The following is a 14,183-nucleotide window of genomic DNA, read 5'->3' on the forward strand; positions in this document are numbered from 1 at the left end:
TTTTACTTGATTCATGCAGACACAGAAAATAATGACATTACATTACTTTTTTTCAGATGATTCCATTGGTAAACATTATTAATGGCCTGCTACACTCTGGTAATGTTACTGAAATCACTAAGCAACTGCTCTGGGATACATCAGTCACACACTCCGGCTGCTCTCTCTGCTTTGGCAGCATTAAAAACACCCCACCCAGCAAGTCATAAACCCACAGAGAAACAACACAGATAGCATTTGATGCACGCAGACACAAACACACACACACACGCACACATGCAAACCACCTGTTTGGGCACGGGGGGAGAAAGGAAACCCCTGACGATGCCCCAATGAGCCACACTATTTACAGAGGATATGTGTGTGTGTGTATGTGTGTGTGTGTGTGTGTGCATGTGCGTGTGTGTGTGTGTGTGCATGCAATGGTATTTGCTCAGAATTCCTGCTTTTCATTTCTTTATCTCTGCAATGGTTTACTTGGTCTGACATTTTCCATTTTATTGATCTTCCGCAGGACAGGAATGCACATAATAGATTTCTGGGAACACACCAGTGTAAAAGCGCACAGCAAGTGAAGTAACAGGCTAATCAGTGCCTCGTTAGTGAAATGAAAGCAGCACACCAGCATTCCAGCACCTGAGCTTGACAAGTCTGATTTAGAACAGTTCACTACCGAACTGACTCACTGGTCATTACGCCTCGGTAGTAGGATACTCTTCCTTGACCTTTGACCCTTCAGCGCTTCAGTGCTCCACAGCAGGGAAGTGAGGTGCTACTACACATTTCAGACTCATCAGATACTCAGCACCTGCATTTTGTTCTTTCTGCTGCAGAAGTACAGGAGGTGCTAGTGGCTAACAGGAGTTTCTGGTGTAGTATTACAGTATGGAATGTCCATCGCCACAGTGGTCAGACCCTTGGCCAGACCCCTTGACAAATATTCAGAAGATGCATCATACTGTAAGATGCATCAGGCTGTAACTGTTTCAGCTTCAGCTATAGGAGACAGAACTTTGAGAGTTAAAAGAATATGGAGCTGAGAATCTGGTGTATATAAAGAATCTTGGAGATCTTTAACGGGTCCTCACAAACCCCGTCAGGAACAGCGGTGTGTGTGACCGGGTGGCAAGCCCTGCCTTTGATTGAGTTCCACTGTGCCCTCCCCCAGAGAAGGTAGACAGCATCACCATAGCACACTGCTCCCCATGACCCCTCAACAAAGACACTATTATAAACGGCTGTCCTCATCCTAATTTAGTAACACTGTGTAACCTCATACATTGTAAGTGTGCTGGCTGAATCTGCTGGCTGTGTTTCCTGTGCGGCTCTTTGGAGTGATCTTGTACACGCTCATATCTAGCACTGACTAGAGCCACATTTCATATCCTTTCAATGCAGTTTCTATTCTTTTGGCCCCTCCTCCAGCTGATTAAGATTCTCCACCATTTTGTATTATTTCACATTTCCTGTCCTATTTGCAGATTTTTTAGTGAGGCCAAAGGATATTGCAGGGGCGCTATGCAAAAGGAAATGAGTAAGTTATGCAATGATACAGACAATCTTTTCCAGGAATTAACTGCGATTCAAAAAGGGCAAATTACATCAGCGTGTCACTGGAGCGAAGGCAGACTGGGCGAAGTGGTTTGGGACCGACATACGGAGATGATTTCAGACATTCTGGACAAGCAGACAATGGTGTGACGCAATGGCTGAACAAAACTGTTCTGGTGACATTTCAGCAGGCCACGCCTAGTGAGCTTCAGAGTAACATAAAAAAACATTCCCGAAGGAGAACAGCCTGTTTGATAAAATGAGAAGACTGGCAGCTGGAAATGGAGATGCATTTAGAGTTTGGATATACAGTGCAGTGAAAAAGTATCCACCGCCTTTTCATGAGACTGTACAACAGCCCGATTGCCGCCATTTTCTGTAGCTACCATCCTCATCCTCACCCAAACAAAGCTTGCACACCGCGCTGATTTGGGCTGAGCTGGCGCTTCCGCACACAGCTGTACCAGACCGAACTACATTTTCACACTGAGCTGAGCTCTGCTGTAGTTGTGCTGTACTACATGGGTAACTATGCCAATATTTAAAACAGAGCTTAGCCGTGCTGTGCTTTGCAGGTCATCATGCCAACAGGAGGTGGGGTCTCACCTACCGCATTGCCAACCATGTGAATATACCTGTTTATATTTTACATTTTGTGCATTTACCAGAAGCTCTGATCCACAGCGACTTGCATAGCCTACATTCTTTACATACCTTACCCAAGGGTACAACAGGACCTCCCAACCTGGGAATCAAAGGTACAACCTGGGAGTTGTAGTTCCCTAAACACTACACCGCACTGCCATTCATACCCATATACTCATAGCAACTAGTGATGGTGATGAGAAAATTCCAGATACAGGTTCCATGTGAACATACTACGTAGATAACAATGATTTCTCATTTCTATGTATATTTGACTTTGTTATAATTTCATAATTTCAATGTGAATTGCATCTTCCAAGGCTGACCATAGTCAGGTATTTCACATAAAACTGCACATGGGACACGGTAGAGCTCAGAAATAACATAAACAGATGCGTGTAATCCAAGAGCTGTTGCTAGTTTATAAACTTCATGCGTAAAATAACTAAATGTGTCCTGTGGTGCAAAAAATGTCAAATTACATTTAACTTAAATGACTTCCAGTCAACCATTCCTCTCCCTGTTGACAAACCTCAGGCTGTAGAAAAACCCAGCTGTAAACTGGGAGTGAAAAGCGTCACAGTGACACCTGGTGGCTAGAAATCCATGTAGCATTTTGCTAACAGGAATTCATTTTGAGAAACAACATACATTTTACCCATTAATACGATCCAGGTGTAGAATAATATTACATAAGGTTAATTATTGTAAGGCTTATGTTACACTATATGGAAAAAATGAACATTTCACTCTGTGAAACTTCTCAGCTACCTGGACAGTGTCGCTAACACATACAGGCCGATAATTGTGAAATAAAGACCAATGGCTATCATCACTCAAAAAAGCATTATGCTTTGAAAGGCATCTTACAAACTTACCATGCGACAAATGTTTAGCCTACGAAAGTAGCCTTTCATGTACCATAAAAAGGAATGGGGAGAGTGACTAACTTTAGTCTGTCATTCATCTACGTTTTCACAGCTTCACAGATCAGCTGATCTCGATACTATATGGATCAGTGCATATGACGTGCTCAGTGGGCAGAATGTGTCGTCCACTACTCCACATGATTATATCATTTGTGGGTCAGCAGCTATGTAGCACAGATCCCACTTAGGTGAAAGCTGTGTCATGTTGAGAGGTTCCATAATCTGTTACATTTAAAACTTAGTTAATTACTACTTGCCATTGGATGACACAATTGCTCAGGATTCTTTGATGGTATGCCAACCTAATTATTCAATTTTAAAACAAAATAGGCTAATTAATTATGTGGTCATGGGTGGATTATAAGCTATGAATGAATACCAGATTTGTTTTGAAAGAACACACAGAAATGTCACAGTACGAAGATATACTGTATATTACACAAGTGTAAGGAAACCCTGGGGGTACAATTGCGAGTGTGTTTTGACAAAGATGAATTTCTTAACTGGAGGACATACCTTTGAGACATATCCCGAACACCACTCAACATCTGGCAATATATAATTTCCCCCAGCCACTCCAACTCCCATTACAATTAGCAATAAATATTAAGCTACAGCAAACTCAGCAATGGTATGGTAACAGCAGTTAAGGCACGCCTCGTTCTGCTACATGGAATAAAATGCAGATTGGCATAGACACATATTTTGTCATTATACATGATCAACTGTTTAAGAGGGTCTCCAAATTATCATTGAGAACAACTGTATGTCAGGCTTAAAACAGTTGCACAGCTATAACATTTGCTTCCATGAAAGACTGTCTCACAAATAGTCGGTTTTTTGTTGTTGTTAATGCGCACAATGGGGTTCTTTCAGTGCAGAGGTCTGTTCACACTTACTGATATTGGACACTTACAAGCATGAATGTAGACAGTCAATGTAAAATTTGGCATTGAGCATTAAAGCCAGTGATGTGAACTTAGCCTAAAAGACACCAACAGTGCTGCCAACATACTAGTTCTGAATACGAAAATGTATTTTGGCATAGGAAAATATTCTGTAGCAAGGAAATACTGTCACTAAAATCAATGCTAGTGTTCTGTCAAAAATATTCATTCACGCATGATATTAATATAGCTTTTATTTTTCCACATAACATTTTTTGGTGAATATCCAGACAGTTCCCGCAACAAACAGGGATCACTGATCCAGAACTGCAATCTGACACACCTGTTCACCTGCACTGATCAAGAAATATTTACAGTTCAAAACACGACCAGGATTGGTCAGAAAGACAAAAGAGGAAACTCCACCTGTAAGTTAATAAGAGGGATTTCCACTGTTGCGTTAAACGCGCTCTGATGCGTATATCGCTGCCCTACAGCCGAGCTGAATCAGGCTCTTCATCAGTCCGTACCCCGGCATCTGGAACACAGAGAGAGCACAGACTGGGCCAATAATCACGGCAGCCCAGGAGGGACAATTACACACAGCACTCTGGCACAGTCTGGTCACGCCGTACAGCAGGGTGGTCAAACTCCAGTCCCGGAGGGCCACAGTGTCTGCTGGTTTTCAGTGTGTTTGAGCATGAGTGATTAATTTAAGTGACTGATTGGCCAGTGAGTCCACATACATTGTTCTCAAGGCCTTATTGGCTGCTGATTGAAAGGACATCACATATACCTGCAGACACTGCGGCCCTCCAAGACTGGAGTGTGACACCCTTGCTGCAGAGGGTCTGCAACATTTCATGGCCTCACTCTGCCCCAGAATGCCCCTGTTTGGATACGTCGCTTTCTAAAGCAAAGCACTTCTCTGTTCTTCGAAGCCATGCTGAATTACTGCTCTTTATGCAATCTGCATAGACTCACAAACTCTTTGAGAGCATGTTTACTTTTGAACAAACCAGTTAATCTGCCAGCACACCAGCAAGGCTGCTGGGTGGCTCATGCTGTTAAGGCACTGTTGTAGCACACGGATGGGTCCCATGGTCTGGTATCAAATCCAGAGCATGCCAGGACTGTGTTGGCAGCCTCAAAGGGTGACAGAACAACTGGCTCTAACATCACCAGGGATGGGAGCACTGATGCACAGAAAGGCCGGATTAGAGACCCAACTATTTTGCCTTTTACATGCTAAAGCAGGACACCACAACATAAGATTCATATGCACTGCCTCTGTTTCCCGCGGAATTCAGGTTCACACAAGACTCCGAGTCTGGTATCCTAAGAAGCGGACTCACCGATTCGGCATCGTGCTCCAGTCCGGTGTCGTGATGCTCCATCTCATCATCGCGGAATTCCTTAATCAACTTTAAAAAAATGTAAAAAAATAAATATTAACCAGCCATATTACTTTACTACTTCACATGTCGTCAACAACAGCGAACAAACACAGCACACATCTCTAACGGGCAGTTGGCGGTCACTTGCCTGCAGCAGCTCCGTGTACCTGTCTGGGTCAGCCTCCATCAGGGCCCGGATCTGGCTGTTGTAGTGCTCAGAGATGCTCTCCTCCACAGCCACCGTGCACGCCATCGCTCCCTCCTTCCCCAGCAGGGCAGAGGACGCACCTGACCCAAAACACGAGGGTTGCACGTGAATAAATAAGCCCATTACTTACGATGGTAACCACACCAAGAAAGAATCACCTCAGGAGTGTGAGCTACTTTGAGCGCTCTCGTTAGCATCATGCTAATTTGTATTCTGCTCCCTTACAATACTTACTCATGTTTGTCCCGTACCACCCTAAGCCAAGTGTAACCCAACAAGCCGGTTTATTAATGGGCGTCAGCGAAGAGCAGGTACTGCATTGACAAATTTCTCATTGCATATTGGTCCACCAGTCTAACTACAGATTTCCACTATATACCTATCAAATTATGTACACGTCTGTGCAGAACTAGCTCTGAACTAGTGCCCACAAAAAAGCAACTCACTTTGAGGAATCTTACTCACCTAGAACAAACCCGGCTATGTTCCACAATGGCAGCAAAAATGTAGGTCGAATTCTGTTCTCTGCCAGAATCTCGTCAAATTTCTGTAGGTGATACTTCTCTTGGTCCCACATAGTCTACGAGTGCAAAATAAATGATCAGAAATGATAATAATTCTCACATAACAGTCGGGACAACAACACATCCTAATGCACATACTAAAACGTACATTTTTACAATAGTTGCAAAGATTTGGAACTGTACTGTGTGTAGCTGATTGATGTCTTTTCACCGTACAGAACAATGTTTATACCTGGATGAGCGGGCCGGACTGGGTCCTCCCTAGAACCGCCATCTGGCCGGCGTATATTCGATTAGCCCCGTACTCGCCTGCATGGTCCACCCGTAGCATCCTGTCCAACATGGCTTTCTCCTCGCTGTCAGTGGACGGGGGCACTACGCTGTACCCGCGGGCCCCGTTAGGCACCAATGCCGCTATATACAGTGCACATACAGTACAATAATTTCATAACCTTATGCTAGAAACTTGATGAAAGTTGCATACGTTATGTTAAGCATTCTAGTTATTCAGTGGCATGCGGAGAATCAACGCATGTTTTTATTTATTTATTTATTTTTTGCAGCAGATGCAACCACTATTCGGATCTAACCTCCAATAAGATTCCAAAACAGAACCAATAAAAGCGAAACCACACCGACAGCGTGCACCCAATGAATGTTTTCAAAATAATTTCTTAGTGCAACAGTTGCAACTTGGCAATGGAAGAGCTGCCAGAGGGAGATATGAAATGTTTGATGTTCCGAATTGGTTATGCTAAATAGTTCGTTAGCTAGTAGCTACGCGGATGACATTTCTTCACGTGAAGGTGACAGTTACAATAATAATTAGATACACCAGTAGCAATCCAAGTCATATACTATAGCTTCTCAATGTGACATGTAATGCGTTATGCAATATATGCTTTGCAAATCTTCTAACTTTTCATGTTTAACAAACCAAATTAAGCGAGTTGTACGTCGGGATGGCAGCTAAAACGTAGCTATCGTTATGAAGTTTTCTGCCTAACGCTGGAGTCGGTGTTATGAAAAAAAAACTTGGTAGCTATGAAAATAGGTCGGTAGCTTTCATAACATGGCAGTGACAGTGACAAGTATCCGAGTAGCCCTTACTAGCTTGCTACTCAAATGAAGCCTACCTCTGCAGTTCGCACATTTCCATGCATTCAGTGAAGTGAAAACTGGCACCCGTTCGTTCCGGAAAGCGTGAAAAACAGCCCTCTGCATTGTATTAAATCACTTCGCGGACGCCTACTTTTCAATGCACTGTAGCAGAAAGTCATTGAAAAAAAATGTGTCTGCCCTGTGGTGCTGGCGCTTAGATATGACGTCACAGGGACTGATCAAGTTATATCTTGAATTATTACCATTTTTCAAAATATTGTTAATTTTGCAGTGAACGTCCCCTGAAAATGTCTCCTAGAGTTCTCTGTGTTATGGCTCGCGCACAACAAACCGAGGTTAGTCGCTGGAGGTGCGCTCCTGGGACGTGTCATTCTGAAGTACTGAGTTATTTTATTGTAATTACATAATTATATGGCATTGATTATGAACTAGTTTCATAATTATAAAGTGGCCTGAAGTTGTGTTTTGAAACCTGGCAAAAGAGGATTATTTTTTTTATGATCTTAATCAAAAAATATTTTGTCCCAGTTGGTTCATTCATTGATATTGTACGGAAGCTAAATAGAACAGACGCTTTATTTCTGAGATACAGAACTGTGTTGTCACTGTAGCTGTATGTGCAAAATGAAAATGGCCTGTATTAATGTTGATAACCCCCAGATGGCAGACTTACACAGACATGCTCTTGGCAGTGCTATGCTATGGCAGCATTAGACAGAGCTTTATTTTACATGAGAGATATAGAGGGAGGGAGAGAGAGAGAGAGGGAGGGAGAGCTGAGGCGTGGAACTTGGCCTGTCCACACCACAGACTGGCTTGAAGCCACATGGCTGTATTTGCCCTTTGAAAATCTCACCCCCAGTGCCCCCAGCATTACTGATGGGCATGACTGCTACTGTGCAGTAACCTCAGGACGTTCAGATTGCTTTCAAACAGCTGAGAGCAATATCAGGAATTCAAGGCCACTCATTTCTATGTGCTTTATTAAAAAATAAAAATAAAAAATTGAGCCAAAGTCTCCTGCTAGTGAAAGCCATTTTTTATCTGGAATTCAGATAAGTAATACATTTCACATTATGTTTATTAATGAGGCAAATTGTTTCACAAAGTGTGAATCGCTTCTTGTATTGCGAGACACACTGGCAAACATCACACTGTGTGACAGCAACTGAGTTAAAACAGGAGACAGCAAGATTAGGGGTTCTGGGTGAAGCCAGGGAGTTGCAGAAAGAGCAATGACGATTGGATGTCACCTAGCAGAGATACAGGTGATTGGATATCACCCAGCTGAGACTCATGGGAGAAAAGAAGGCCATCAAACATTTCTCAGAACCCCAAGTAACTGATAGAGGTGTCAAGTATATATATATATATATTTTGCCACAGACACAGACAGATTAAGAGAATTTAGTTACCACTATTTCTGAATGTGCCGCAAGACTGACAGTGAACAGAATTTCTAAGCAATTACCCGCTTATAAAATAAATGTTTTGTTGTGTGTTTTTGCTCATAGTGACTCCTCCACGCCTGAACATGTGCCAGACTCATTGACCTCTAGTGGTAAAGCACTGTTACTGCTCAAGAAACCACTCACTGTCAGATTTATGGATTTGTATATTTTGAACAATGACAGTCTGTCCAAGGAAAATAAGAGTAGCCTACCTGCACTGAATGACTGCCCAGCCCTGAAGTGCTTTTTTATACATATAGGTTGCCACTTTTCTTGAGGTTCAGACCTGAATCAGACATATACACAGTAACCACTTCAGGACAGAATTGCTATTTTACATATGTGGTAATATTTTATTTTTCTGTTTACATACATACCTATAAATGTATAGGAGTGATATTAATTCATGCTTCTAATGAATGCGCTACATTTTAGCAGATATTTGCAATGTATCCCACAAGATCTTACACTGAAATAAATTTAAAATGTTGGACTATACAAGACTGTACTGTACAGCTTGCTGGTTTGAGGCAGAGCTTTTATAACTGGCTGTTCTTAACCTTGGTGGAGACAAAGACTGGACTGTTCTGGTGTGGGATAGAGTCAAAAGCACTCCAGTCCTGAAAGAAATCTTGAAACCTTTTAAGTTACCACACATGTGATCAGCCAATAGCAAAACTCCTGGTTTCTCTCTTAGGAAAAAGGTGCTGTATGTGAATACATGAGGAAACATGAAATTGAAAACACGCACCACATTTGGTAGCAATAACCACAACCAAAGGCTTCCTATAATTTGATGTCAGTCTTTAACATTCAGATGAGGACTTGCTTTTGTGTTTTGAATCATTGTCTTGCTGCATACCACCATTATGCTTCAGCTTCAGCTCATGGACAAATGACCAGATATTCTCCTAAAGAATTTTCTAGTACAGAGCCGAATTCATGATTCCTTCGATAATGACAAGTCATCTGGGTCCCAAGGCAGCAATACATGATATAAAATTAAATCACACGATTACTTCCACAGCAGAAAAAAGAATGGGTATATTGTATTCAATGCAGTGTATTTGTGAAATATTTTTTTTAATTTTATATTCAAACATTTTTTATTGCTTTTTATAAGGTCCAGCTCATCACGTTTGGCCTCGTGCTGAAAGGCTCGCTTTACCTTTGCAGAGTTTATAAAGTCGTGCAAAACAGCAGATTTTGCAGAAACGCCTGTGATCTCGCCTCAGTCTGTGTATGGGGGGGGGGGGGGGGAGACACACCGTCTGTCTGAAAGGGTTCCGGTTATTTCCACAGGACAAAGAGACTCACGCAGGTTCGCCTCTCGAGCGTTGAGCTCCGCCTGGGCTGAGGTGTCCTGCAGGTGTGGAAGGGCTTTGTGGCTTTGACACAGCTGCCTCTGTCTGTCTGAGCCAGCTCCTCCTGCCATTATCCCCAAAACCAGAGAGCGTTTCCCAACCCTGTTCCCCGGGCCTGTCAGGCGCGCTACACTCCTGTTCCATTCGAGATCTTAAAGTTGTCGAAGATTATAAACTGTACTAATCTTAGTTTTTTTTTTTTTTTCTTTCTGAGGGCACTGATCAGTGGGTAAATTAAAGGGCCTCTTTCACACCACGGTTCATGTCTCTCTCATAGGAGAGTCATGACAGGCAGTGACACAGGTGTGAGAAAGACACAGCAGAAGCTGCTTCAATGCACTCTGAGCCCCATTTGGTCTATCCGACCATTGGCCTATCTATCTGTGCGAGAGCAGTCCAGCCAGTGGGTGAGGTTCAGGGCGAGACAGATAATCACCCGCGCGGCGATGAGCAGGAAAGCAGAAGTCTTTGCGAAAGCCATCATGTGAGATTATCCTGTGGTCAGATCACTGCCCAGAGGCAGAACAGATGGGACTGTAGTGTAAAGGGAACCAGACAAGCCTTCCTTTCGGAGTTGTCAAAATACCTCGTATTTCCTGGCACCACCCTGTCTCTTTGTGCCCCCTGATCCAGGCCTAACTCTGCTCTCACAAAGAGGGTTACATCATAGTAGCATGCCTACAGGGGACACACCCAAAAACATTTTGGGGTTTGTGATTAGCCGCAGTGTGACTTTACAAATGTACAGACTCCACGGTGGAATTTATAGATGAGGCACTGGGTCTTAGCACAGTGATGTGCCTCGCCTTTACAGAAATGGAATATTGTGGAATGTACTGTATATGGGCAGAATATCGTGGTTTAAAAAAACATTGTGACATTTTCAATATCATTATGATTTCAATACGATGCACTACCTAAAATTTTCGTAAGGGCTCACAGGTATATACTTTATATATTTCACATATTATTATTATTATTATTATTATTATTATTATTTGCTCCCTGTCATCACATGGTCATATTAATGTTAAAGTAGACATATTAATGCTAATGAAAGTAGTTTGAGACTTTTAAGATGGAATGTTTACATCTTGCTTAGTTTCTCATGAACACACACACACACGCACGCACACACACACACACACACACACACACACAGGCACACATACACACACACACACAAACACATAGGCACACACACACACACACACAAACACACAGGCACACACACACCAGTGTTGTGTATGTTTATCTCTCTCACTGCAGACCGTATTATAGTATTTTGACTAGACTGTGTTTCCGGCGGTGGGTACCCACAGGAAGTGGAGGTGACCTGGCTCGATGTGCCGCAGTTAGGCTGTGATTGCGAGGCCACATGCTCCGAGTCATCCACGCAAGACCAGCTCAGAGCCGGACCAGTCACCAGACCGCCCTGGTGAAGCTGCTCTTTCTGCAGGCCGAGACGATGACGAGGAGACAGGAGGTTGTGTCCAGTGTCCAGGCTTATTTTGTGTACGTAAAAATAGAAAATGCAATGAACATGATTTTTTGCTGTTTTTACCCAGGTACGTCACCTGCTAAACAGAAGTACAGAGAATGTGAATAAAAACATTCAAAGAAAAAGCAAAATCCACCAAGTTGATTAAAACAGGCTCTCCCAGAATCCGCCCGCATGACACCCACGTGCCCATTAGCTTGGGCGGGCCTAACGTATCCCTATACCCTCTCCTTTCCTTTGCTTTAAACATGGTCCTATTTCCTGCAGAAGAACTAGTTTCTCTGTCTGTGAAAACATAACTATCATATAGGGTGGCACTTTAAATTACAGCCTAGCTCCTAAACCTAAATACATGTGTATATAATTTTGTCTTGATAGTACAGTAGTAGTGCAGTGGTAGATATATATCATGATAAATCTGTGCATGTTTATTAAATGTAACGTGGACAGTGCACGTGCCTGGCCAGGCTCATTTCTGTTTGGGGAAGCAGGTCAGTCCTAGGTGTGCCATACAGACCAAAGTACAGCATCTGTGTTGTGAAGTACAGACAAGTGTTGCTATGACACCAAGACCAATGACCGCAGAATCTTTGTTCCCATTCTGACCATTCCCGTGGGAGTAGGGGAATTGTGGGATTGGACCCATTTCCCCAAAGGACACAGGGAAGGGGAAAAAGGGGAGTTTCTGTGATGTGTTTTGGTAAATTCCCTGGATTTGCAGTTGGGAAAAAAAAAAATTTCAATCTAGCCCTTTGGTGAATGTTGTTATAGTCTGTAATATCATATTTGGGAGTAACACTAATTACCACTTGGTCACCCAAAACACAATGTACAGGAAGGGGGAAGGATAACACTCCTGTTATGAGGTTACAAGCTCTGTTATTAGGCATTAGGACTTGGGCCTGCTTGGGAAGCTCATCCTGTTAAGGCAGTGTTCTAGACAGGGGTATGCAAACTTTCATCATCCAGGGACCCACATCCAGGCTCAAAGTAATCCCTGGGACCTCCATCACAAGTTAAAAGTGGTTATATTTTTTTTGAAGTTTTATATTTTGAAATATTTTCCCAAATCTATATGGAATCAAGTCTGGCCAGGGCCCTCTACAGTACCTTCAAGGACCCCTAGGGGTCCACCGACCCCCTGTTGAAAACCCAGATTCCAGGATGGGCCCTGCAGCCTGGTATGGGATCTGCACAGTGCCTGTGTTGACTGTGGCCAGCAGCCCCACTGGTCAACACACACTTGGCTCTGATGTCACTGAGAGACGGGGGGGACAGTTTTGAGGGAATTTCTGTAAACAGACTGATTAATCAATTGTATACTCAGTGTGAAATCTGTGACGTGTATTGACCTTGGGTAGGTACAAAGTCTAAGACATCACTGACACACAAAAGATTGGTGCAGTGCTTGTTTTTATTTAACTCTGGTTTCTAAGAAATAAAGGTGTGCGTGAGGTCATTTTTGAATGCCTTTTGCCCCAAATTTGGGATGCCAAGTGGTATACAACCTTACTCGTACTAATGTGGGAGGGCATACACAAGCACATGCTCCACTCTGGAGCACACACCATTACATTACAGTCACTTATCCAGAGCGACTTATACAACTTTACATAGCATCCATTTATACAGCTGGATATATACTGAAACAATTCAGGTTGAATACTTTGCTCAAGGCAACGTCCTACCCAGGAATCTTTCGGTTACAAGCCCAGTTCCTTACCCACTGTGCTACACCGCCGCCTAATTCTGCCACTGACACCGTCAGCAGCTGCCTCCTTTCACTTTGTCTGATTGACAAGCTGCCATTGCTAGAGAACAAAGGAGATGCAGACCCCTGTTGGTTGAACCGTCCCTAACCATCGGCAGGGTCACGATCATTTACACATGGACCTGTGGTGCATATGGTGCTGAGCATATTCTAACGTTTATGAGCTCATGGTGCGGTCTGCTTGGCCTGGATCCTACTTCTGTTTTCATCCCTCTCCCCATCCTGCACATCTACCCCTGTCATTTAGGTTGTGTGTGTAATTACGACTCAATCAAATTTGGAAACATCTGGGAAAAACCCCAGGGCTTCTCAGCTGGATTTGAGTGTTCAGCTGGATATGACGTAATTCCAATATTCCCACTACAAGGCTAATTCCGGTCAATCATACACTTTCCCTGGGTTGAGTTCAGCTTTCAAGGCGCGATAACTAGTTTAGCCTCACCTGCAGTTTGATCCGGATCTGATATATGTGAGTGTATGATGTCAAAGTTGATCATGTGATTTCAGTGTAAGTGTTTGATGTCAGAGTGAGTGTGCTCTGTTGTTTTTGCCTAGGTGAGTGTGTGATGTCAAATTGAGCGTGTGATGCCAGGGTGAGTGTGCTGTGTTTTTGCTGGTGAAATTCTTTCCTATGTGGTTCTGCTGCAATGCTCAGAATAAAAAATAAACACTGGATCAGGTCTCATAAGGCCATATGAAGAACCACTGAGCTACCTTTCCAAGAACTTCAACCACTTCACACCGTCCCTCTCACTCTCTTGCTCTCTCTCTCTTTCTCTCTCTCTCATATTCTTTCTCTCTTTTTCACATACATGCACAACCTTAATCTTTCC

At 43.1% G+C, this 14,183-nt stretch overlaps 1 protein-coding gene across 1 annotated transcript; it reads right to left on the reverse strand.

Annotated features, from left to right (window-relative positions):
* Nucleotides 1-4,246: 4,246 nt before the first annotated feature.
* coq7 (coenzyme Q7 homolog, ubiquinone (yeast)) lies at nucleotides 4,247-7,463 on the reverse strand. Its single transcript, XM_035397236.1, has 6 exons — nucleotides 7,278-7,463; nucleotides 6,374-6,555; nucleotides 6,083-6,197; nucleotides 5,558-5,697; nucleotides 5,368-5,436; nucleotides 4,247-4,550 (listed from the first exon to the last, which is right to left on the reverse strand). Exons 1-6 carry the CDS (start codon nucleotides 7,363-7,365, stop codon nucleotides 4,473-4,475), a joined length of 672 nt encoding a protein of 223 aa, XP_035253127.1. The 5' UTR covers nucleotides 7,366-7,463; the 3' UTR covers nucleotides 4,247-4,472.
* Between the last annotated feature and the right edge of the window lie 6,720 nt (nucleotides 7,464-14,183).

The sequence above is a fragment of the Anguilla anguilla genome, chromosome 17 (genome assembly GCF_013347855.1).
Source record: "Anguilla anguilla isolate fAngAng1 chromosome 17, fAngAng1.pri, whole genome shotgun sequence".
Classification (NCBI taxonomy): Eukaryota; Metazoa; Chordata; class Actinopteri; order Anguilliformes; family Anguillidae; genus Anguilla; species Anguilla anguilla.